Here is a 24,647-nt window from a genome sequence, read left to right on the forward strand (position 1 = left end):
CAGTCAGCTACATCCTCAGTCCTGCTCCTATATTTTTTCCTAAGCTTCCTTCTAAGGTCTTTATTGGTTTATGATTTACACAGAACATTTTTTTTTCTTGTCTATAGCATGCGTTAGAGTGATCGTTGCCAGATAGAGGAAAGAGAAATGAGAGAAGAAGGTCGTTACCAGTGAAATTCCCCAGAGACATTTCTAAGTTTTCTAGGTTATCTCCTTTCCATCTCCCAAAGAAGCACGATTATTTGTTTTGATACAGTCTCTCTCTAGATCCTTGGCTGTGCTGTACTGGAACTTGCTATGTAGATTTGGCTGGCCTTGAAAACACAGAGATCACCTGCCTCTGCCTCTCAAGTTCTGGGATTACCATCATGGCTGGCAGGGTTTTTATTTTTATTCTTCAGTTAATTTTGTTGCTTGAAGCTCCAGGCATTAAATCTAGTACGTTACTTCTAATAATCAAGCATTAAGCTCAAAATCTGGCGCCCTGAAGTCAGATTACCATGCTATGCTTGCCAGTGCTCATCATGCTGTGTTACAAGAATCTTTAGGCGTTGGGAGAGACAGCTTAGGGGTTAAAAAGATTTACTGCTTTTGCAGGGGACCCAGGTTCCCAGCACCCAAGTGGTAGATCATACCTATCTCCATTCCAGGGGAGCTAATGTCTTCTTTTAATCTCCCTGGGTACCAGGCATGTCCGTGGTGGGCAGACATACATGAAGGCAAAACATTAATGATTCTTTGTTTTGTTTTGTTTTGTTTTGTTTTTGAGGTTTGGTAAACACTATATAGCCGAGGAAGAATTTGAATGTCTTTTTGAAAAAAAAATATTTTATGTATATGGGTTGTTTGGGTTGCATGTATGTATGTGCACCATGTGTGTTCTGTATCTACAGAGGGCAGAAGAGGGTTTTCAGATCCCCCTAGAATCAGAGTTTCGGACAGTCGTGAGGCACCATGTGCTGGGGATCACACCAGGTTCTCTAGAAGAACAGCTAAAGCTCTTAATCGTTTAGTCCTCTTTCCAGGACCAGACTTTGAATTTATGACTATTCTGCCTTTAACCTCCCGCCCCTCCACCCCCACCCCCCACCCCCCACCAGTGCTGAGATCCTACAGGTCTATGCATTGCCAGAAATGGAATGAACCAAGGGCCTCCTGTACAAACTGAAGTACATTCCCATCCCAGATCATCATACATTTTTGCCAGCCTTCCTTCTGCCTTGGATGGTCCAAGAGTTATTTGACTCTTTGGTACATAGTTACCACTATTAACAGTAATGTAATGAAGGAATAGAAGAACAAAGGATTCATTGAGTAGGAGTTAGTACTACATATCAGCTCTGAATTCATGAGAATAAATATAGGGGAAATGTGCAACGTACGCAAACTTATTAAAATTGTATGGCTTTGGCTTTTGAGGAACAATATCAATAGCCAATTAAATGTCAGATCTATTAGAGAGGGCTCCTAAACTGACTGGCAGAAGGCGGGGCGTGAGCCTACCCTGACCACACCCCTCGCCCTGAAATCCGCTTTTAGACCCGCCTCTCCGGCTCGGGCTGCAACGTCAATTGGAGATGTCGCTAATCCATCAGAGCATCTCGGCGTCTATTGGATGAGCTTCTGAGCCTGGTTGCGCACTTCCTGGAGTTGGGAACGCGGAGCGGACGTCGTCTTTCCGCCATTGCTCTGCGAGCCTAGCCGCTACCTGAGTGAGGGGCGACAGGTGGGTGGTGGGCGTCTGAGGCTGAGCGCAAGGTAATCGAGTGGGCCGAGCGGCCCGAGGAGCTGCGCCAGGCCCGGGTCCCGAGCGCTCAGCCCGGCTAGAGTGCAGGCCAGGGGGCTCCGGACGTGTTCCATCTGCCCCTTGTGGGCCCGGGCCTAGCTCATTAGTTTTGGCCTGCCTCTCTATCCCAGATTCTCCCGGCATGGCCGGAGTGTTTCCTTACCGAGGGCCGGGTAACCCGGTGCCCGGCCCTCTAGCCCCGCTGCCGGATTATATGTCAGAGGAGAAGCTGCAGGAGAAAGGTGAGAGGCGAACGGGAACGGCGTGCGCGGGCTCGAACGTGTAGGCGGGTTTCATTTCTTCCCTCCATAGGCAGGTCATCAGGGGTGTGCTTATTAGCAGTATTTACATTTTTAAAAATTGAGTCCAATCATTGAAAGTTTGGAAGTGCCTGTTATTTTGCAGGAGCTTATTGTGTACGTGTGTGTGTGTAAAATGCATCAATGACGATAAAACCTGTTTCCTTATAGGGTTTGCATTACTATGTAGGAATTAGACAACAACCCTCCCCAAAACATCTATAGCAAAAATATCAGGTGGTTTGGGGTAGTAAAATGGCAGGATACTTGGCAGTGAGTATTTCTCTTCACAGCATGCCGAGGGTTGCCCCAGGGCAAGAGTTAGGGATAATTAGGGTAAATGTGTGCAGCCCTTTAAGCTGAGGTGCTTTTCTAGCTCGAAAATGGCAGCAGTTGCAGGCCAAGCGATATGCAGAGAAGCGGAAATTTGGGTTTGTGGATGCTCAGAAGGAAGACATGCCACCAGAACATGTCAGGAAGATCATTCGAGACCATGGAGACATGACCAACAGGAAGTTCCGTCATGACAAAAGGGTCTATTTGGGGTGAGTAACATCCCAGGATAATATCATATGGAGTTTGACTTCTTTCCTTCCTCTGCCCCTTCATTGACAGTGCTGGATAGAGGGACTAGCATTTGGAATGTGACTTTTTAACTGAGACAGTTTCCCTGTGTGGGCATTTTTGCCCTGGATTTAGCTCTGTAGACCGGGCTGCCCTTTAACCGATAGGGATCCCCATGCCTCTGCCTCCAAAGAGCTGGGATTGAAGGCAGATGTCACCGTGTCCAGCATGGAACATGGCTCTAGGCTGTACATAGGATGACTGTAGGAGTAAGGCTAGGACCACTGGGATTCTGTGATAGTTTCCAGATCGTCTACCTATGCCATTGATTGTTTTGCTTTGCCCTGCTGGTGTTGTTGTAAAATGTCTGGTATTGTGGAACTGTTTGAAGCTCAAATTAAGACACTAGGCATTCTGGATGCCTCTTTGGTCACTATCATTCAGAGGTTTAGGATAGTTCATTCCTGGGGTCGCTCTTTTACTGTTAATTCTTCCACCTCAAGCTGCAGAGATTCTTAACATTCCATTTGGATACAAAAATTTGGCCTGTTAATTAATTGATGTGGGGGAAGCCTTGGAAGTTTTTTTGTTTTGTTTTGTTTTTGTTTTTTTTCCTTTTTAAAGATTTATTTAATTCATTTATATGAGTGTACTGTAGATGTCTTCAGACACACCAGAAGAGGGCATCAGATCCCATCACAAATGGTTGTAAGCCACCATGTGGGTGCTGGGAATTGAACTCAGGACCTTTGGAAGAGCAATCAGTGCTCTTAACTGCTGAGCCATCTTTCTAGCCCCACCTTGAGAGTTTTATTGCAAAAAATAATTTCTTAGCCAAAAAATAATTTCTTAGCCAGGCAGTGGTGGTGCACGCCTTGAATCCCAGCACTCGAGAGGCAGAAGCAGGCTGATTTCAGAGTTCAAGGCCAGCCTGGTCTACCGAGTGAGTTCCAAGACAGCCAGAGCTATATAGAGAAACTCTGTCTTGAAAAAACCATTAATAGAAATAACAATACATGATGTGAATAAAAGTACGACGGCAAAAAAAAAAAAAAAAGAAATAACAATAACAACAACTTCTTGCCGGGCAAGGTAATAGCATACGCCTGTAACCCCAGCACTTGGGAGTCTGATTACTTTGAGTTTGAGGATGGCCTGGTTTACAGAGTGAGTTCTATAACTGATAAGGCTGGACAGAGAAACTCTGTCCTAAAAAATAAAACATCAACAACAAAAATAACTTAAGCAGCCGTGGTAGTGTTTGCATGTAATCTCTGCCCTTAGCTGCAGAGGCAGGAGAATCATGGGCTTGAGGCCAGTTTGAACTACCTGGTGAGATGCTCCATCAAAAACAGCAAAGCCACGTGTGGTGGCACAGGCATTTAGTCTCTGTGCATGGGAGACAGAGATAGGTGAGACTTCTGTTCTATACAGTGAGTTTCAGGCCAGCCAGGGCTATACGGTGGGACCCTGTCTCAAACAAACAACAATAAACATTATTACTGTTATTATTGAAACTTGCTTTTGGTCTTCAGTGAATAGACCGTATTGGTCCTTTTTTTTTTTTTTTTTTTTTTTTTTTAGGAGTATAAGTTTAGTGGTATGATGGATGAGAGACAAATGGTTACCACATAGAACAGGGAAGGTATTGGAATTTACAGGAAGGGTAGAAGGAAGTTGCTTTCAAAGGGACGGGTGTTAGTTTCTACAGACTGGGTCCCGCACCAAGACATTTGAAAGGGAGAGTGGTATTAGATGAAGGTGGAGATGAGGAGGCAGGACTTGTGATCGTGTAGGACCTTAGTCCTAATTTGGGACTTTGGAGTATAAGGCAGCATTTTGTGTGGAACACGTGATAACTGGCTTGTCAGCAGGGGACAGATAACAGAACCCTTAGTTCTTTCTCATGGTCTCTCCTCCTCGTTGCAGAGCTCTTAAGTACATGCCTCATGCAGTCCTCAAGCTCCTTGAGAACATGCCCATGCCTTGGGAGCAGATCCGGGACGTGCCTGTGCTGTACCACATCACTGGAGCCATCTCCTTTGTTAACGAGATTCCCTGGGTTATCGAGCCGGTTTACATCTCCCAGTGGGGGTGAGAAGGGCTGGAGTATGGTGGGAGGTGTTGGGCGCTGGGGTGGGGTGTTGCAGCTGAGATCAGTGGACATGATGCTCTTGCATTTTAGGTCAATGTGGATCATGATGCGTAGAGAAAAAAGAGACAGGAGGCATTTCAAGAGGATGCGTTTCCCCCCTTTCGATGACGAGGAACCGCCCCTGGATTATGCCGACAACATCTTAGATGTTGAGCCACTGGAAGCCATTCAGCTAGAGCTGGACCCAGAGGAGGATGCCCCTGTGTTGGACTGGTTCTATGACCACCAGCCTTTGAGAGACAGTAGGAAGTGAGTGGAACTAATTTCTGTGAGAGTTCTGCAAACAGGAGCTGTGGGGAGGCAGTAGGTAAGCGACTGGGCTCAAAACCTACTTGATGGGGGCCCTCCATCTTTTCCCTAGGTACGTTAATGGTTCCACCTACCAACGCTGGCAGTTCACATTGCCTATGATGTCCACACTCTACCGACTGGCCAATCAGCTTCTGACTGACCTTGTAGATGACAACTACTTCTATCTCTTTGATCTGAAGGCCTTTTTTACCTCTAAGGCACTCAACATGGCCATTCCTGGGGGACCCAAATTTGAGCCTCTTGTTCGAGACATCAACTTACAGTAAGTTGGGAGGCACCTTGTGTGTGTTAAAATTTAATATTTATCTTAAGATCCTGTCTAACAGTGGAACTAGACAACTCACTTGACTTTCTGTCCTAGGGATGAAGACTGGAATGAATTTAACGATATTAATAAGATCATCATCCGTCAGCCTATTCGTACTGAGTACAAGATTGCTTTTCCTTACCTGTATAACAACCTTCCACACCACGTCCACCTGACCTGGTAAGACGCTTGCAGCATGGCAGTTAGAACGGAGAAGGCCAGAGCACGAGAATGTTGGCTGACTCTTCTTTTTGTTATAGGTACCACACTCCCAACGTTGTGTTCATCAAGACTGAGGATCCTGATCTGCCAGCTTTCTACTTTGATCCTTTGATCAACCCAATCTCCCATAGACACTCAGTCAAGGCAAGAGGGAATCACATGCTTTGGAGGGCGGCTGGGAATGAGAGTCCTGAAGATTGAGCTTGGGGCCTTATGCATGCAAGTTTCCTGCCACTCAGCAGCCTATGCCTCACCTTTTTCTTTTTGGACATATAGTGTAGGTTAACCTAAATTGGCTGGGTGGTTTCGTGTTGGTCTTACTCATGCAGTCCCTTTGTCTTAGCCTCTGCCTACATACTGGGATTTCAGGCCTCCTTTCTTGAGCTCAGGAGTTTTGGTCAGGAACTGACTGCAGTACGTACTTCCTATGGTATGGTACTAGAGCTCCTTTGGGAAGCTTTTAGTGGTAAGCCGGTGGGTTGATTTCCTGCTTAGCTCTCTTCTCTACTCCCTTGGCTCCTTTATCTAGCTCTTTAGGCTGCTCATGTCTTGTCAGGCATGTGTAGCCGCTACTGCCCATCTCAGTCCTGCACTCAGTGAGCGGGAAATGAACCCGCGAGGATTTCTTTTTCAGAGCCAAGAACCACTGCCTGATGATGATGAAGAGTTTGAACTCCCAGAGTTTGTCGAGCCCTTCCTGAAGGATACACCTCTCTATACAGACAACACAGCCAATGGCATTGCCCTGCTCTGGGCACCACGGCCCTTCAACCTACGCTCTGGTCGTACCCGCCGGGCCTTGGACATACCCCTTGTCAAGAACTGGTGAGGTTTCTCCCTAAGGGGTAGTAGAGCAGCATGCGAGAAAAGACTGTCTGCATGGGCATGCGGCCTTCCCAGAGGGTCTGGAAGGAGAAGGGGACAAGGCTCTGATGGGCTTATTTAACCAGGTATCGGGAGCACTGTCCTGCTGGGCAGCCTGTGAAGGTTCGAGTCTCTTATCAGAAGCTGCTTAAGTACTATGTGCTGAATGCCCTCAAGCACCGGCCTCCCAAAGCCCAGAAGAAGAGGTACAGCGCTGGAGGCCCCTGCTACACCTTGTGTTCCAAAATGTCACTCTGCCACTTTAACGCTCATCTCTATTTTTACCCAGGTATCTGTTCCGTTCTTTCAAAGCTACCAAATTCTTTCAGTCCACCAAGCTGGACTGGGTGGAGGTAGGGCTGCAGGTTTGCCGCCAGGGCTACAACATGCTCAACCTTCTCATTCACCGGAAGAACCTCAACTATCTGCACTTGGACTACAACTTCAACCTGAAGCCTGTCAAGACGCTCACCACCAAGGTCCTGTCTGGGATCTTGCGGCTCTGCTGGGCTTAGGGGTGGATGGGACTGTGGCACACCTCCTTCTGTGGCCACTATCATTAATGTTCTTTGTGTTCTTGGCCTTTTCAGGAAAGAAAGAAATCCCGTTTTGGGAATGCTTTCCATCTATGTCGGGAAGTACTGCGTTTAACCAAGCTGGTTGTGGACAGCCATGTGCAGTATCGCTTGGGCAATGTAGATGCCTTCCAGGTGAGGCCATGCTGCCTGGACCCCTGCCTGGATGGAGAGACAGGGTAAAGCCTGTGCTGGCTTTGGAGCTGGCTCTGGCTCTAAGTCTAATGGGTGATTTTTTTTTTTTTGCAGCTGGCAGATGGTTTGCAGTATATATTTGCCCACGTGGGACAGTTGACAGGCATGTATCGATACAAATATAAGCTGATGCGGCAGATCCGCATGTGCAAGGACTTGAAACATCTCATCTATTACCGCTTCAACACGGTGAGACCCAGCCCTCACTGCCAGCCTTCACACACCCTTGCTTTTTCTTTGCAGTTAGAGCTTTTCCCCAGGACCTTCTTAGAGAGAATCTCTTGACTATGTCCTTACTATACTCAGTGAATCACAGCACTTCCCCTCAAACCTACCACTGAATCCTTGCAGGAGCCTCAGTTTCTGCCTTGAAATTCTTACATGCATCCCTATTCTAGACTGAGGACTCAAACAACATTTACCCTGTCTCACGGCAGCCTGATTCATGTTCATCCTTCTACTTCTGCCTGGTTTTCTTTCTATCATTTCTCTAAAGGAATTGTTCATTTATGTTCATGATTTCTGCTTGACTGTAGGGTCCTGTAGGGAAAGGCCCTGGCTGTGGTTTCTGGGCTGCTGGCTGGCGGGTCTGGCTGTTCTTTATGCGTGGAATTACCCCTCTGCTAGAGCGATGGCTGGGCAACCTTCTGGCCCGACAGTTTGAAGGTAAGTGGTTTCCTCACCCAGGCTTGTGTTCCTGATGTCCTGTGTCATCTGTCCCCGCTCTGTGTTAAGTGACTCTGACCTACTCCTGTTGTGGTTCTCAGGCTGCTCTCTAGGATTTTCAGCTATCATGTGTTTGTATGTTTGTGACTGTCTAAAGTGGCTTGTCTCTTTGCCATGTGTGGGTCGCATGGACACTTGTCACTATTTACTGATTTGATCTCTGGGCTGTCTTTCACTTCTAGGCCGTCACTCAAAGGGGGTGGCAAAGACAGTAACGAAGCAGCGGGTGGAGTCGCACTTTGACCTGGAGCTCAGGGCTGCTGTGATGCACGACATTCTGGACATGATGCCTGAAGGCATCAAGCAGAACAAGGCCCGGACAATTCTGCAGCACCTCAGTGAAGCCTGGCGCTGCTGGAAGGCCAACATCCCTTGGAAGGTAGGCTCTCCTCCACCTCCAAGGAGGCCTGCCATTCATTCATCCTTCTGAGGTTAGGAGTACCACATCCTCACAGGACTGTCCACCTTCTAATACCCCTCCTTCTTGAGACAGTCTCACTGTGTTGTCCTGGCTGAGCTGGAAGTCTGCAGGCCAGGCTGGTCTCAGACTCAAGAGATCAATCTGCCTCCGCCTCCATGCTGGGGTGCAGGTGTGGAGCACTATGCTTGGGTCTTAGTACTCTTTCATTGTGTCTGTACCTGCAGGTCCCAGGACTGCCAACACCTATAGAGAATATGATTCTTCGGTACGTTAAGGCCAAGGCTGATTGGTGGACCAATACTGCCCACTACAACCGGGAACGGATCCGTCGCGGGGCTACTGTAGACAAGACTGTTTGCAAAAAGAACCTGGGCCGCCTCACTCGCCTGTATCTGAAGGCAGAGCAGGAGCGGCAGCACAATTACCTGAAGGTTGGGACAGCTAGACTGGGTGTGGGGGCTGGGTGGTGAGGTGGACTGCAGAGTGAGGATCAGGCTTTGTCCTGGTGTGGACAGTAGTGGGAGACTAACCTGACGTTCACCTTCCAGGATGGGCCTTACATCACAGCCGAGGAGGCAGTGGCCGTGTATACCACCACTGTGCACTGGCTGGAGAGCCGGAGATTCTCGCCCATCCCCTTCCCTCCACTCTCCTACAAGCATGATACCAAGCTGCTCATCTTGGCTCTGGAGCGTCTCAAGGAAGCTTATAGGTAAGGGGTGGCTGGTGGGTTCCTGTTGGGACGGTAACAGAGAGAATGGCATCGTGGTCAGAGTTCAGAGGAAGGTGTAGTTCCTTCTGGTTTAGCATCTCATTCACTTTCCTTTTGCTTTGTCAGTGTGAAGTCTAGGTTAAACCAGTCTCAGAGGGAGGAGCTGGGTCTGATTGAACAAGCCTATGACAACCCCCATGAGGCTTTGTCCCGCATCAAGCGTCACCTCCTCACACAGAGAGCCTTTAAGGAAGTGAGTAATATGTTCCCTCCGTTTTCTTTTGGTCTGTGCTCTTTATTCCTGGCAGATTATCTAGTGGGTGGCAGATTGGCTTAGGTGAATTGATGTGAACCAGGTTCCTCCTCCCACAGGTGGGCATTGAGTTTATGGATCTCTATAGCCACCTTGTACCAGTGTATGATGTGGAACCACTGGAGAAAATAACTGATGCTTACCTGGACCAGTACCTGTGGTATGAAGCAGATAAACGCCGTCTTTTCCCACCCTGGATCAAGCCTGCTGACACAGAGCCACCTCCACTGCTTGTTTACAAGTGGTGTCAAGGTACAACTTTGCTGGAGTTACTTCTGTATAAACATTCAGGCTGCATAGTCCGTTTTATTGCATAAGAGTGAGTAGTACTGCCAGATGGTGGTGGTTCTATGCGTCTTTAATCCCTGCATTCAGGAGGAAGAGGCAGGCAGATCTCTGAGTTTGAGGACCGCCTGGTCTACAGAGTGAGTTCCAGGAGAGCCAGCACTACACAGAGAGACCCTGTCTAATAAAAAGAAAGAATGAATACTACTGTTGGGATGGGTGGATGGATGGATGGATGGATGGATGGTTTTGGAATGTGTTGAGAGCTGCTGAGGTTACTAGTCCTGAAAAGAAATTTTTAATGTGCCATATCTCCGACATTTTTCTTTTGTAGGCATTAATAACCTGCAGGATGTGTGGGAGACGAGTGAGGGCGAGTGCAACGTCATGCTGGAGTCTCGGTTTGAGAAGATGTATGAGAAGATTGACCTGACCCTGCTTAACAGGCTGCTGCGACTCATTGTGGACCACAACATAGCTGACTACATGACGGCCAAGAACAACGTAGTCATCAACTATAAGGTCTGTCCTAGAGCAAGGAACAAAGGAATGTGTTGAGGGCATGTCTGACCCAGGGAGTTAGGATTTGCTGAGGGAGATTGGACCCTGAAGTGCTTGGGACACAGTCAACCCTAGTCATAGCTAAGAATTGTGGTTCTCTTTTTTCCTTTTTCCTTTCTAGGACATGAACCATACAAACTCATATGGAATCATCAGAGGCCTGCAGTTTGCCTCATTCATTGTACAGTACTATGGCTTGGTGATGGATTTGCTTGTACTGGGATTGCACCGGGCCAGTGAGATGGCTGGGCCTCCTCAGATGCCAAATGACTTTCTCAGTTTCCAGGACATAGCCACTGAGGCTGCACACCCAATCCGACTCTTCTGTAGATACATTGATCGCATCCATATTTTCTTCAGGTAATGACACACAGCTCATTTACCCAACAGGGCAGGGAGCCATGCTCTGTCTGTGCAGTGGCTCTTGTAGCTTAGTTGATTAATTGCTTTTGGGCTATAAAGTAAAATGAAGCCTAGTGGGGAATAGGGTCCCCACTGTGGAGCTAGAGTTAGTTCTCAAAGGGTCCTAGTATATTTGGAGTTCGACCGTGTACCTTGTCTTAACGTAGGTTCACAGCAGATGAGGCTCGGGATCTGATCCAGCGTTACCTGACAGAACACCCAGACCCCAACAATGAAAACATTGTTGGCTACAATAACAAGAAATGCTGGCCCCGAGATGCCCGAATGCGGCTCATGAAGCATGATGTCAACTTGTGAGTCTCAGCTGGGTTTGTGGAATCACGAGGATGTTAGTCCTCAATTAGGACTGAGGAGGTTGTGCCTTGGGGGGAAGGAATATAGGCCTGTTGGGCTATCGTCTACCTGGTCTTTGAATGTGTCTTCAACAGACTGAAGTGCCTCTGTGTTCTCTGGATAGGGGTCGGGCAGTGTTCTGGGACATCAAAAACCGGCTGCCACGATCGGTGACTACAGTACAGTGGGAGAATAGCTTTGTGTCTGTGTACAGTAAAGACAACCCCAACCTGCTATTCAACATGTGTGGCTTTGAGTGCCGCATCCTGCCTAAGTGCCGTACCAGCTATGAAGAGTTCACCCACAAGGACGGGGTCTGGAACCTACAGAATGAGGTACAGTCCAGGAAGGACATCCTTTTACGACCCCTGTAACTCTGGAGTCAATGGGTGGAGAACAGTCATAGCTTCTCATTATCATTAAGTGGGTTGGGTTTAGTCACAGTTAATCCTTGCTTGTTTAAACAGTGTCTCTGTAACACTGGCAGGCCTTGAGTTCACTTTGTAAACAAGACTGGCCCTGATTGTCTCAGATCAGCCTGCCTCTGTCTCTACCTCCCAAGAAGTGTAAGGATTAAAGGCATGTGTGCTGTTATGCTTGATTGATTGATTGATTGAAACAGGGAGGGTTCTGGGGGCTGAAGTAAGGAACTAAGGCTTGGTAAACAGCACCTTGGCCTGCTCTGAGCCATTTCACCAGCCCCTTGGGAGTTTCTGAGACAAGTTAACACTGACTTTATGGTGTAGGTTACCAAGGAGCGGACAGCTCAGTGCTTCCTGCGTGTGGATGATGAGTCAATGCAACGCTTCCATAACCGTGTGCGGCAGATTCTGATGGCCTCTGGCTCCACCACGTTCACCAAGGTATGGAGGGCTGGAAACCTCAGATTTCCTGCCAGCCTCTGTCTTAGCATCCCTTCAGCTCGTCCCTGGTTTGAGTTTCCTGTTTCCAAACTGTGCCTAGTATTCTAATCTCCATGTATTATTTTGGGACTGCATCTTAGAATGTTAGATCTATTGAGTTTATTTCTGAGGATTCCCTGCAAAAATTTAACAGGCTGCATTTGTGGGGTTTTGATGATTTTTAGATCACAGCAAAAGTGGAGTCTATAATTTGAACAAAAGTATCTATTTGCATTTTCCCTTAGGCTAAGTCAAACAGCTTATAATTTTAGGGAGTAGCATAGAATACCATTAAAATGAAGGGTCTTTTGTTTATATTTTTCCTTAAGTTGTTTCTGGGGCCCATTTAACACAGCTAAGGGAAGCTGGGGATTTGTTAGTTGTGTATATTAGGGTCTTGCAAGGCCAGATATCCCATGATGTAATTTTTTAACCATGGCTCTGAGGAATTAGCTTGTCCTTCTAGGCTGATCTCCCCATGATTGGTAACCTCTGTGCTGTAGGTATTTTGCACATACTAGATGCTAGCTACAAAGTAGAGCCCTTTCCCTTTGAGAGACAGACAGATACACAAACAAAGAACCCCTAATGTGTGATGTTTATGGAGCCATACATTATCTGGGAAGCTGAGAATAGCAGAGGTCATGAGTTCTGGTCCTGTCTGAATGTGGAAAAAGAAAGGCTTCTTCTACAAGAAACAAGGTGACGGTGTTCAGCTTTAGCAGAGGTGTGGAGATGTGCTTAATTACCATGGCGCTTGTGTAAATATAAGACGTTTAAGGTTTACTGCAGTAAGTTGTGGAGTTGGATATTTTCTAGATCCCTGGAAATAGAATTTTCAGTAAATGTAAAAATAATAAGGCATTCTCGTCTTTAATTTTGTAATTTTTTTCCAAGCCATGGTTTCTCTTCATGTAGCCCGGGCTTTCCAGGAACTTGACCTGTAGACCAGAGCTCCACTGCCTCTGCCAACCAAGTGCTGGGATTGCAAGTGTGCGTTACCACCACCAGGCAGTTTTCTGATTGTGTTGTAAAGGTTGAAAGCTCAAGGATGAGTGAGACTGTCTGGAAGAGTGGAGACAGAAGAGAATGAGGGTGATGGGAAGCTCTCAGGTGCACTGACAGGGACCAAGGCCCAGAATCAAGCAGGTGTTTAACAGCTTCAGTTGCCTGAGAACAGTTTGTTAGATAAGACTGAGTGAGACTCAGTGGGATTGGCAGTTAGGGTGTCGTCAGTGACCTTAGAGCTATTTCAGTGTTGGGATGCAAGCCAGATGGTGTGGACAGAACTTGATTGGAGGTGAGTGGAGACAGTGAGTTTGCCAGAGCTGGAGTAGATGTGGTAGGATCTCCCTTTTATAGAGGGAGCTACACACCAGAACAGGGCTTTTTGTTTTATTTGGGAGTTTTTTACTTTTACTCACTTTCTTTTCTTTCTTTTTTTTTTTGTTTTTGGGGTTTTTTTTTGTTTGTTTGTTTGGTTTTGGTTTTTCGAGACAGGGTTTCTCTGTGTAGTCTTGACTGTCCTGGAACTCACTTTGTAGACCAGGCTGGCCTCAAACTCAGAAATCCACCTGCCTCTGCCTCCCAAGTGCTGGGATTAAAGGCGTGCCATGAACGCCTGGCTCTCTTTTGTTTTTTGTGTATTTACTTGTATACAATGCATTATAACCATATCAACCTCTCGTTACCCTCTTTAATCCCCACTTCCTGTTGCCCCCTCCTTTAAAAAGATGTGTGAGAGAGACAGACAGACAGACAGACAGACAGAGACAGGGTGGGTGTGGAGTATCGTGGGGCTCCATCACCCTCTTCCTACTCTTGCTATTCTTTTGAGGCAGGGTCTCTTCTGAAGTCTGCAGCTCTAGAAGCCTATGAGCTCCAGCAATCCTCCTGTCTCAGCCTCGCTCCAAGCCTTATGGAGGAGTGATGAGAGTTGAAGGAGATGTTTCACAATCATGGTTAGACATTCATGATCTTGAGTCAGATTGCATTGTTGGGTCTGTTACTAGTTAAGACTTTGGGAGGTCCTCCACTGCATCTTCTATAAAATGAGTATAATCATATTTCTTTTCTAAAAGGGCTCTTGTGAAAATTAATGCATATAGTAGTCCAGCAAGCCATATTTTATAAAGGGCTCATATTAATTAGATCAGAGATTATGCTGAGAGCACACTGATGGATTTGGCCTTGTTTACTTTTTCTCCTCCTTTGCTTTTGTTTGTTCATTTGTTTGCTTGCTAAGACAAGCTTTATATATAATCCAGGCTGACACTGAACTCGATCCTAATTTAGCCTCTGAAGTACTGGGATTACAGATATAAGCCACCTGACACTGATGTCAGGCTTCAACATGTACATGTTCCCACACATATGTATGTATACACACGTATACTGACAATGTATGCATCATATACGGCCACACCAGAAAACCCCCCAAAACCTCCCCCCTCCCCTACCTCCCTGGTTAATAGGAGAAAAAAATCTCCAGTAAAGCTCCTTTTCTTCCTCTTGTTTATTTTTACTGTGTCTTGTAAATTTATGTATATATATATATGATTTTTTTGTAACTACTAACGATTTTTAAGATTAACCGTTACAGTAGGGATGTAAGTAATTCACTAGTAACTGCAAGGCCTGCATTGCTCATGTGAACTTTACTCCTTTCTGCTGACTTTAGATTGTGAATAAGTGGAACACAGCTCTCATCGGCCTTATGACATATTTTCGAGAGGCTGTGGTGAATACACAGGAACTCCTGGACTTATTGGTGAAGTGTGAAAACAAGATCCAGACACGTATCAAGATTGGATTGAACTCCAAGATGCCTAGCCGGTTCCCGCCTGTTGTATTCTACACCCCTAAGGAGCTGGGTGGGCTTGGCATGCTCTCGATGGGCCATGTGCTTATCCCCCAGTCTGACCTCAGGTATGGCCTGTGTGCTAGCTTCATTATTTCAACTCGGAGGGAGATGGGTGTCTGGTTATGTTTGATTTTACTTTTATCTCTTGTCTCGATTTTCCAAAACAGGTGGTCCAAGCAGACAGATGTGGGCATCACACACTTCCGTTCAGGAATGAGTCATGAAGAAGACCAACTGATTCCCAACTTGTACCGCTACATACAGCCATGGGAGAGCGAGTTCATTGACTCCCAGCGGGTCTGGGCTGAGTATGCACTCAAGAGACAAGAGGCTATTGCTCAGAACAGGTGGGCATGCAGAGAGTGTGCCAATCACACAGCTTTTGGGTCACAACATTTTGAATCTTATATAGAGGCCATGGGAAGAGTATGTGTTTAGGAGTTAAGACTGATTCTGTTTATCCTTGGCCAAAGAATGTTGAATGCTTCCTCTTTGTGAGGAAGGATGTTGACTCTGTTTTTTTCTGGCAGACGCTTGACTTTAGAAGATTTAGAAGATTCATGGGATCGAGGCATTCCCCGGATCAATACCCTCTTCCAGAAAGACCGGCACACATTGGCTTATGATAAAGGCTGGCGTGTCCGAACTGACTTTAAGCAGTACCAGGTATGTGGACTGGAGAGTAAAGCAAGTTTCTCCCAATCAGGATATTTCTGGCATCCCTGTCACTTAGAGTGGTAGACACCCAGACGCTTCACTGTACTTGCCTTACCTTGCTGTCTAGGTTTTGAAGCAGAACCCCTTTTGGTGGACACATCAGCGGCATGATGGCAAGCTTTGGAACCTCAATAACTACCGCACAGACATGATTCAGGCGCTGGGTGGTGTGGAGGGCATTCTGGAGCACACTCTCTTCAAGGGCACTTACTTCCCCACCTGGGAGGGTCTGTTCTGGTAAGGACTCTGCCCCAACTACCTGAGCCCATCACTTGTGTGCTGTAGTGGCCTGCTGCTGCTTACCCAGTGAGGGCGAAGCACCTCTGGGAGGTGGATGGGCAGCGTCTCACTTGGTTCCTCTGCTCATCAGGGAGAAAGCCAGTGGCTTTGAGGAGTCCATGAAGTGGAAGAAGCTGACCAATGCTCAGCGATCAGGATTAAACCAGATTCCTAATCGTAGATTTACCCTCTGGTGGTCCCCAACCATCAATCGAGCCAATGTGAGTGTGATTGTTCAGCAGGGGAGATGAGGGAAGGTTGTTTCTTTTGCCTTAATCTTTGTCCTAAGAAGTGGCCTGCTGTGGTCTCGGGTCTCTAAAGCCCGTCTCTTTCTTGGCAGGTCTATGTGGGCTTCCAGGTGCAGCTGGACCTGACAGGAATCTTCATGCACGGCAAGATCCCCACACTGAAGATCTCTCTCATCCAGATATTCCGAGCTCACTTGTGGCAGAAGATCCATGAGAGCATCGTGATGGACTTGTGTCAGGTGGGCTGCAGTTGAGGGGTGACTTCACAGAGTCACGTCACCTCACTGTTTTTCTAGTTTTGGAGACAGTCTATGTGGCCTTGGCCTAGAGCTCCTTATGCTGGCCTTGAACTCGGACCACCACCTACCTCTGCCTCCCACTGGCTTGGATTAAAAGCCTCACACGGCCAGCTTGCTCTTTTGAGAATGAGAAGTTTATCTTGGACATGCAAGGATTAGACTCCTCCTGCTTCATCTAACTTCTCTTAGCGCTCAGTGTAAGTGGATATCTGTAACGAGGTACAACCCTCTCGTCTTTACTCCCAGGTCTTTGACCAGGAACTGGATGCACTGGAAATTGAGACAGTGCAAAAGGAGACAATCCATCCCCGAAAGTCCTATAAGATGAACTCTTCCTGTGCGGATATACTACTCTTTGCCTCCTATAAGTGGAATGTCTCCCGGCCCTCGCTGCTGGCAGACTCCAAGTAAGTGTTTTGTGGCCCAGCTTTAGGTATTAGGAACCTTGGTGTTACTGTACTAGGCATTTTACTTAAGGGGTTAGCCCTGCCTCTTTGGTTTTGTTATTCTGGCTTAAACCTTATAATCCTATTGCCTCGGCCCCTCCAAATGCTTGCTGTACAAGGGTGGGCACCATTCCCAGCTTTTGCTGACATTCTTTCAAACTTGGAGGTAGTGTTAACCCCTGTAGCCCATCAGCAGTCAGACCTGCTCATTTCCTGGGGGTCTTGCTGATCTGTTTGTTTTGCTTGTTTTTGTTTGAGACAGGGTTTCTCTGTGTAGCTCTGCCTGTCCTGGAACTCACTCTGTAGACCAGGCTGGCCTTGAACTCAGAGATCCGCCTGCCTCTGCCTCCCGAGTACTGGGATTGAGTCAAGCACCACCACTGCATGGCTAAGGGTCTTGCTGATCTACACTGAGGAAGGGGGTGACTTTGAGATTTAGGTGCAGTGTTGGGAATTCTCATGTTTCTGAGACATTCATTGGTTATGCTGTGGTGTCCTGGAAACGTGACCTTTTTCCCCACCCTTAGGGATGTGATGGACAGCACCACCACACAGAAGTATTGGATTGACATCCAATTACGCTGGGGAGACTATGATTCCCATGATATTGAGCGCTATGCCCGGGCCAAGTTCCTGGATTACACCACAGACAACATGAGTATCTACCCTTCGCCCACAGGCGTGCTCATTGCCATTGATCTGGCCTATAATCTACACAGGTGAGTGAGGGCTCAGAAGCATGGGTTTTCCGTTAGCCCTGTACTTTGTTTTGTTTCATTTATTTGAAATAGGGTCTCATTATATAGCCTTGGCTGGCCTAGAACTCACTATATAGACCAGCTTGGCCCCAAACTCACAGAGATCCACCTGCTTCAACCTCCTGAGTGCTGGTACTAAAGGTGTGTGCTACCACAGCCTACACATTAGTCTTTACACCAAGTTTTTTTGGTTTTGTTTTGTTTTGTTTTGTTTTTTCGAGACAGGGTTTCTTTGTGTAGCCCTGGCTGTCCTGGAACTCACTCTGTAGTTCAGGCTGGCCTCAAACTCAGAAATCTGCCTGCCTCTGCCTCCCAAGTGCTGGGATTAACGGTATGCACCACCACTGCCCGGCTTTTACACCAGTTTTAACTTGCCTGGTTAAGATGAGGTTTTTGTCTTCTGGGTCACTGACTGACTCTTCTCTCTGTATGTATGTGTTAGCAGATTACTACATAAGCCTGGCCAACTGTCTTCGTCCCTTTGCTATACTAGGAGCTTTCTGCCTATGCTTAAGTTGTTGTGATTCCCTTCATTCTCACAGTGCCTATGGAAACTGGTTCCCGGGCAGCAAGCCTCTCATACAGCAGGCCATGGCCAAGATCATGAAGGCAAACCCTGCGTTGTATGTGTTACGTGAACGGATACGCAAAGGATTACAGCTGTATTCATCTGAGCCCACTGAGCCTTACCTGTCCTCTCAGAACTATGGTGAACTCTTCTCTAACCAGATTATCTGGTTTGTGGATGACACCAATGTCTATAGAGTAACTATCCACAAGGTGAGTCTCGGATGCAGTGTGGGCATGCAGGCTTCAAGTGCCTGTGAGAGTAAGACACAGTAGAGTGATTATGTCTGGACCATGCTAACCAATATAGTTGTTCTTTAGACCTTTGAGGGGAACTTGACAACTAAACCCATCAATGGGGCCATCTTCATCTTCAATCCACGAACGGGACAGCTGTTCCTCAAGATAATCCACACATCTGTATGGGCTGGACAGAAGCGTTTGGGTCAGGTAAGCAGTTTAAATGATAGTGAGGCCATAGAACCTGGCTGTCTCTCTTGGTAGAGGGCAAAGGGACATGATAAAAAAATACCAATTTCTCTACTGAGAAACAATATTTCTGGGTAGATCTTTGCAAGTTTGAAGCCAGCCTCTTTTTTTTTTTTTTTTTTTTTTGGTTTTTCGAGACAGGGTTTCTCTGTATAGCCCTGGCTGTCTTGGAACTCACTTTGTAGACCAGGCTGGCCTCGAACTCAGAAATCAGCCTGCCTCTGCCTCCTGAGTCTGGGATTAAAGGCGTGCGCCACCACGCCGGGCTGAAGCCATCCTCTTTTATATATTGAGTTCTAAGCCATCCAGGACCGCATAGTGAGATCATGTCTCTAAAAATTAAATATCGGGGGGGGGGGGGCGAGACACGACACCTACAGAAGCCAGGAGCATCAGATCTGGAACTAGAGTTACAGGCAGTTGTAAGCTGCCTGGTGTGGATGTTGGGTACCACATCCTCACGTCTTCTGTAAGGGCATGATCTTAATCTGATGCCAGTAGCTCTGGCGCCTGTCTTACTTCACTGTTTCTGAACAACTATAATTCATCATTAAACATGTAGGCATCTTTTTCTGATTACTAAGTTTAGCATCCATGTTCGTCGTTATAGAAACAGTTTATTTCAAGATTTTTTTTTTTCTAGATAATTGAGGAAGGTAGACTCAGTTTGTTTTGTTCCTTTTTGGTTATTAGTTGGCCAAGTGGAAGACTGCTGAGGAAGTGGCTGCCCTGATCCGATCTCTGCCTGTGGAGGAACAGCCTAAACAGATCATTGTCACTCGGAAGGGCATGCTGGATCCTCTGGAGGTGAGAGGTGGACACAGTAGAAGGAGGTAGGCCCACGCCCTCTGGGCTGTGTCTCTGACCTCGGGCTTTCCTTTAGGTCCACTTACTGGATTTCCCCAATATTGTGATCAAAGGATCGGAGCTCCAGCTGCCCTTCCAGGCTTGTCTCAAGGTGGAGAAGTTTGGGGATCTCATCCTTAAAGCCACCGAGCCCCAGATGGTCCTTTTCAACCTCTATGATGACTGGCTCAAGACTATCTCCTCCTACACGGTAATTAGATGCTTAGGAAGAGGGCCTCTCTGGGGTGAATGTGGAGTCAGGAGAGGAGCCTGTGTGCCTCAGGGTTCTCCAGAAGCCACTTGATGAGGTCAGTTTAAAATCTGAACCTATGTATACAAAGAGCAGGAACTCTTGCAGAGGGGTTGGCACCTTAAGCAACTGGGGACAGTGAGGCTGTGAGGCTAGGGTAAAGGAGGAGAGAGCCTCACAAAACTGATGTCATGCTTTGCACGTCTTTTCCCAGGCTTTCTCCCGTCTCATTCTGATTCTGCGGGCTTTGCATGTGAACAATGATAGAGCAAAGGTGATCCTGAAGCCAGACAAGACTACTGTTACGGAACCCCACCACATCTGGCCCACGCTGACTGACGAGGAATGGATCAAGGTGGAGGTACAGCTCAAGGATCTGATCTTGGCTGACTACGGCAAGAAAAACAAGTGAGTAGGGGCCAGGTGTCCCAGTGCAGCGAGGGGAAGCCTGGCTCAGGACATAGGCTCTGGAGTTTGGAAACATTTAGGCTTATCAGTTTCTCAGATATTTTACCTGTGTTTGGTAATGCATGCCTATAATCCCAGCACTCGGGAGGCAGAGGCAGGTGGATTTCTGAGTTCGAGGCCAGCCTGGTCTACAAAGTGAGTTCCAGGACATCCAGGGCTACACAGAGAAACCCTGTCTTGAAAAACCAAAAAAAAAAAAAAAAAAAGAAAAAAAAGAAAAAGAAAAATAACATCTTGGAAACTTAGGAAGAAACACAGATCTCAGTGAAGGCATTGAAGCCATTTTGAACAGATTCACTCTCTTTTTTTGTTCCTTCTGTCTACATTTCTCTTGTGTTTTGAGACAGGATTTCATTCTGTATCCCAGGCTGGCCTTAAAGCTTCCAACAACCCTCTTAACCTTGTAGCTGCTGAAATATCAGTATGTCTCACTACACCCAATTTGGGGTTTCCGTTTTTGAGAGTTGTCCTGTGTCAGGACAGTTTCTGTGGGAAAAGCTACAGCGGTGAAGTAGCTTAAGGTCGTGTGCATTAGTGTGGTGCTGCTTGGCTGTAGGGAGTCTCCACAGTGTGACAGCGTCTTCAGGTCCAGGGGTACAGGTGCTTGCTATCAGGAGTTCAATCTCTAGAACCCACAGGAGGAGGAGAAACCTTCTCTAACTTTGACCTCTGCATTTGCAATGTGATACATGGCTTCCTCCTCCAGAGCAGATACATTTAAAAATTAAAAAGAAATGTTACCGGCTGGAGAGCCATCTGTAACGAGATCTGACTCCCTCTTCTGGAGTGTCTGAAGACAGCTACAGTGTACTTATATAAATAAAATAAATAAATCTTTAAACAACAAAAAAAGAAATCTTACTTGAGGATTATCTTGGCAGAGTATACCCACTGTCTCCCCAAGTCTACTTTGTCATCAGGACAAAAGGGACTTGTGGGAAGGAAGAGCTCCTTCTCTTTTAACTCTCAGTGTCCCCACAGCGTGAATGTGGCGTCACTGACACAGTCAGAAATTCGAGACATCATCCTGGGAATGGAGATCTCGGCGCCATCGCAGCAGCGGCAGCAGATAGCTGAGATTGAAAAGCAGACCAAGGAACAGTCCCAGCTCACTGCTACACAGACTCGAACTGTCAACAAGCACGGTGACGAGATTATCACTTCAACCACTAGCAACTATGAGACCCAGACCTTCTCATCAAAGACTGAATGGAGAGTCAGGTACCGTGGAGGCATGAAGGTGGGATGGGCAGGCCTGTTGATGTTGCTGCATGGGCTTGCGCTGAGATGCTGGCATTCCCTGTCTGTCCTTTAGGGCCATCTCTGCTGCCAACCTGCATCTGCGGACCAATCATATTTATGTTTCATCTGATGACATTAAGGAGACTGGTTATACGTACATTCTTCCGAAAAACGTGCTTAAGAAGTTCATCTGCATATCTGATCTTCGTGCCCAAGTGAGTAGCTATGGCACACACCTGGACCACAGTGTGAGCCCACTTAGTCTGCGTCTGAAATTCACTTGAGAGTTCCAGAACCTTTGAGGTGCTTCTTTCTTTCTTTTTCTTTTTCTTTTTCTTTTTTCTTTCTTTTTTTTTTTTTTTTTGTTTTTTGTTTTTTTTTTTTTTTTTTTTGAGACAGGGTTTCTCTGTATAGCCCTGGCTGTCTTGGAACTCACTCTGTAGACCAGGCTGGTCTTGAACTCAGAGATCTGCCTGCCTCTGCCTCCCAAGTGCTGGGATTAAAAGCATGCGCCACCACGCCCGGTTTTTTTTTGAGGTGCTTATTTCAAAATTTATGGATGAATGAATAACTTTAAAAAGACAGCACAAAGGGGTATCAAAACATTTTGTAAAACTAGGACCTGATGCCCTCTTCTGCTGTGTCTGAAGACAGTGACAGTATACCCACATACATAAAGGAAATTAATATATATTTTTTTAAAGAAAAGTTCTTTTATAACAGAGTTCTATGTGAGTTCGAGGCCAACTTGGTCTACATAGTGAGTTCCAAGACAGCCAGAGCTACATAGCGAGACCCTGTTTCAGAGAGAGAGAGAGAGAGACAGAGAGAGAGAGACAGAGAGACAGATGGCTCAGTGGTTAAGAGCACTGACTGCCCTTCCAGAGGTGCTGAGTTCAAATCCCAGCAACCACATGGTGGCTCACAACCATCTGCAGTGAGATCTGACACCCTCTTCTGGAGTGTCTGAAGATAGCTACAGTGTACTTACATATAATAAATAAATAAATCTTTAAAAAAAAAAAAAAGGCTACAGATATAGAGAAAGCTCAACCACAGAATGCTTACCCGGGATGCATTACCTATGCACACCTGGGTTTGGTTTCTTGAGAAGAAAAAAACCCTGAGGCCGCTGAGGTGGCTCAGTGGGTGAAGCACTTCTCACAGGAGCCGGACAAGCTGAGTTTGATGCTCCAGAACCCCTGTATAGGTGAAAGGAGAGCCTGTCCCATAGAATTTTCCTCTGACCTTCACATACACTCAGTGCCATACAGAATAATAATACATTAAAAACATTTTTGTTTTTGAGACAGGGTTTCTCTGTGTAGCCCTGGCTGTCCTGGAACTCGCTTTGTAGACCAGGCGGGTCTCGAACTCAGAAATCCACCTGCCTCTGCCTCCCAAGTGCTGGGATTAAAGGTGTGTGACACCACGCCCGGCTAAAAATATTTTTGTATGTAGGAGTTTTTTCTGTACACCATATTCAGGCAGTACCTGTAGAGAGCAAAAGAAGGTCCTAAAACTGGAGTTGCAGACAGTTGTAGGCCACCATGTGGCAGGTCCTCTGGAAGAGCAACCAGTACTCTTAACCAGTGAGCCATCTCTCCAGCCCCAACAATAAAATTTTAAAAACTTCTGGCATTCTGGGTTGGTACTAAGAATACCTTCTGATCTCATCTCTAGATTGCAGGATACCTGTATGGGGTGAGCCCTCCAGATAACCCTCAGGTGAAGGAGATCCGTTGTATTGTGATGGTGCCGCAGTGGGGCACGCACCAGACTGTGCACCTGCCCAGCCAGCTGCCCCAGCATGAGTACCTCAAGGTTAGTGGTGGTGGAGCCTGGGAGTGCACTCACTGTCGTGCTACCCTAATGGGGGACATTTGTCTGCAGATGGGTTGAACATCTCTTTATTGCTGTTTGCCTACAGGAGATGGAACCCTTAGGTTGGATCCACACTCAGCCCAATGAATCCCCCCAGCTATCACCCCAAGATGTCACCACTCATGCCAAAATCATGGCTGACAACCCATCTTGGGATGGGGAGAAGACTATTATCATCACGTGCAGGTTGGTGTGGGCCTCTTGGGTGGAAATATTATAGAGCAGGCATTGCAGGCCAGGACCTGGATTGGTGGCTTGAGCGCTTACCCTGTCCCTGTCCCCCCCACCCCAGCTTCACACCAGGCTCCTGCACACTGACAGCCTACAAGCTGACACCCAGTGGGTATGAGTGGGGCCGGCAGAACACAGACAAAGGCAACAACCCCAAAGGCTACCTACCCTCGCACTACGAGAGGGTTCAGATGCTCCTGTCTGACCGATTCCTCGGCTTCTTCATGGTCCCCGCCCAGTCCTCCTGGAACTACAACTTTATGGGTACGTGGTTGTGTGTGCCTAGGAAGTGTGGGGTAGAGACAGGTGACCAGCATGCTTGGTCATCTTGTCATCTTGAGGTCTGGCTGCCTTGGAAACGGTCCAGGGGCCCAGGCTGGGTGAGGCAGGCAGAACCTTATTAACTTCTGATGTTTCCCCTCCCATTAGGTGTTCGACATGATCCCAACATGAAATACGAGCTGCAGCTGGCAAACCCCAAGGAATTCTACCATGAGGTCCACAGGCCCTCCCACTTCCTCAACTTCGCCCTTCTGCAGGAGGGTGAGGTCTACTCTGCAGACAGAGAGGACCTCTATGCCTAGTTACTTCCTTCTGCTTCAGATCCCCAAAGCCTGGAGCCTCTTGAACGCCCTCCCCAGACAAGCTGCTGACATTCAGCAGTCAGCCCCTTTGCGTTCTGTGCTTGTGTTGTTGATAGATTGTAATCCTGAACAAAATGTAATAAATTTTATAAATAGTGCTTTTGTTTTCTTGCTGTTATGAGGTCAAATTCTGGGCATAGGCGTTTGAGGATTGGGGACTAGCTTGGGCAGTTGACAGCAAGGTACTGGGCCCTGCCTTCAGAGCCTTGAGGCCTTCTCCGCTGGAGGCTTAGAGGCTCCCTAGACTCAGGGAGCTGAGTTGGGGCTGGCTTATTACTTTGAGCATATTTGCTGGTTTCTCTGTAAAAGTACTTGGAGTCTACCTATTTTCAACATCACTTCTTGGACTGTGTGGTCCTCCTATAGCTGTAGTGCCCGGTCTCGTTCATTTTTGTAAACTGTGTGGTTCCTAGTGGGGGAACATACTTAAGTGACTGTCCCTGCAGTCCAGTAGAGGCTGT

The 24,647-nt window shown here is 47.1% G+C and overlaps 1 protein-coding gene across 1 annotated transcript; it reads left to right on the plus strand.

Annotated features, from left to right (window-relative positions):
- The first annotated feature begins 1,613 nt into the window (after nt 1-1,613).
- On the plus strand, nt 1,614-24,284 carry Prpf8 (pre-mRNA processing factor 8). Its single transcript, NM_138659.2, has 42 exons — nt 1,614-2,028; nt 2,462-2,630; nt 4,579-4,743; nt 4,835-5,053; nt 5,166-5,378; nt 5,478-5,603; nt 5,684-5,789; nt 6,280-6,470; nt 6,596-6,715; nt 6,799-6,988; nt 7,100-7,219; nt 7,334-7,468; nt 7,816-7,945; nt 8,188-8,384; nt 8,651-8,857; nt 8,975-9,138; nt 9,265-9,391; nt 9,511-9,703; nt 10,071-10,258; nt 10,419-10,657; nt 10,867-11,013; nt 11,178-11,388; nt 11,800-11,916; nt 14,636-14,883; nt 14,986-15,165; nt 15,349-15,484; nt 15,603-15,772; nt 15,906-16,035; nt 16,155-16,301; nt 16,608-16,768; nt 17,335-17,526; nt 18,108-18,345; nt 18,454-18,582; nt 19,315-19,428; nt 19,505-19,678; nt 19,932-20,125; nt 21,167-21,406; nt 21,501-21,642; nt 23,111-23,251; nt 23,358-23,497; nt 23,604-23,806; nt 23,972-24,284. Exons 1-42 carry the CDS (start codon nt 1,929-1,931, stop codon nt 24,124-24,126), a joined length of 7,008 nt encoding a protein of 2,335 aa, NP_619600.2. The 5' UTR covers nt 1,614-1,928; the 3' UTR covers nt 24,127-24,284.
- The last annotated feature ends 363 nt before the right edge of the window (nt 24,285-24,647 follow it).

This window comes from Mus musculus, chromosome 11 (assembly GCF_000001635.26).
Source record: "Mus musculus strain C57BL/6J chromosome 11, GRCm38.p6 C57BL/6J".
Taxonomy (NCBI): domain Eukaryota; kingdom Metazoa; phylum Chordata; class Mammalia; order Rodentia; family Muridae; genus Mus; species Mus musculus.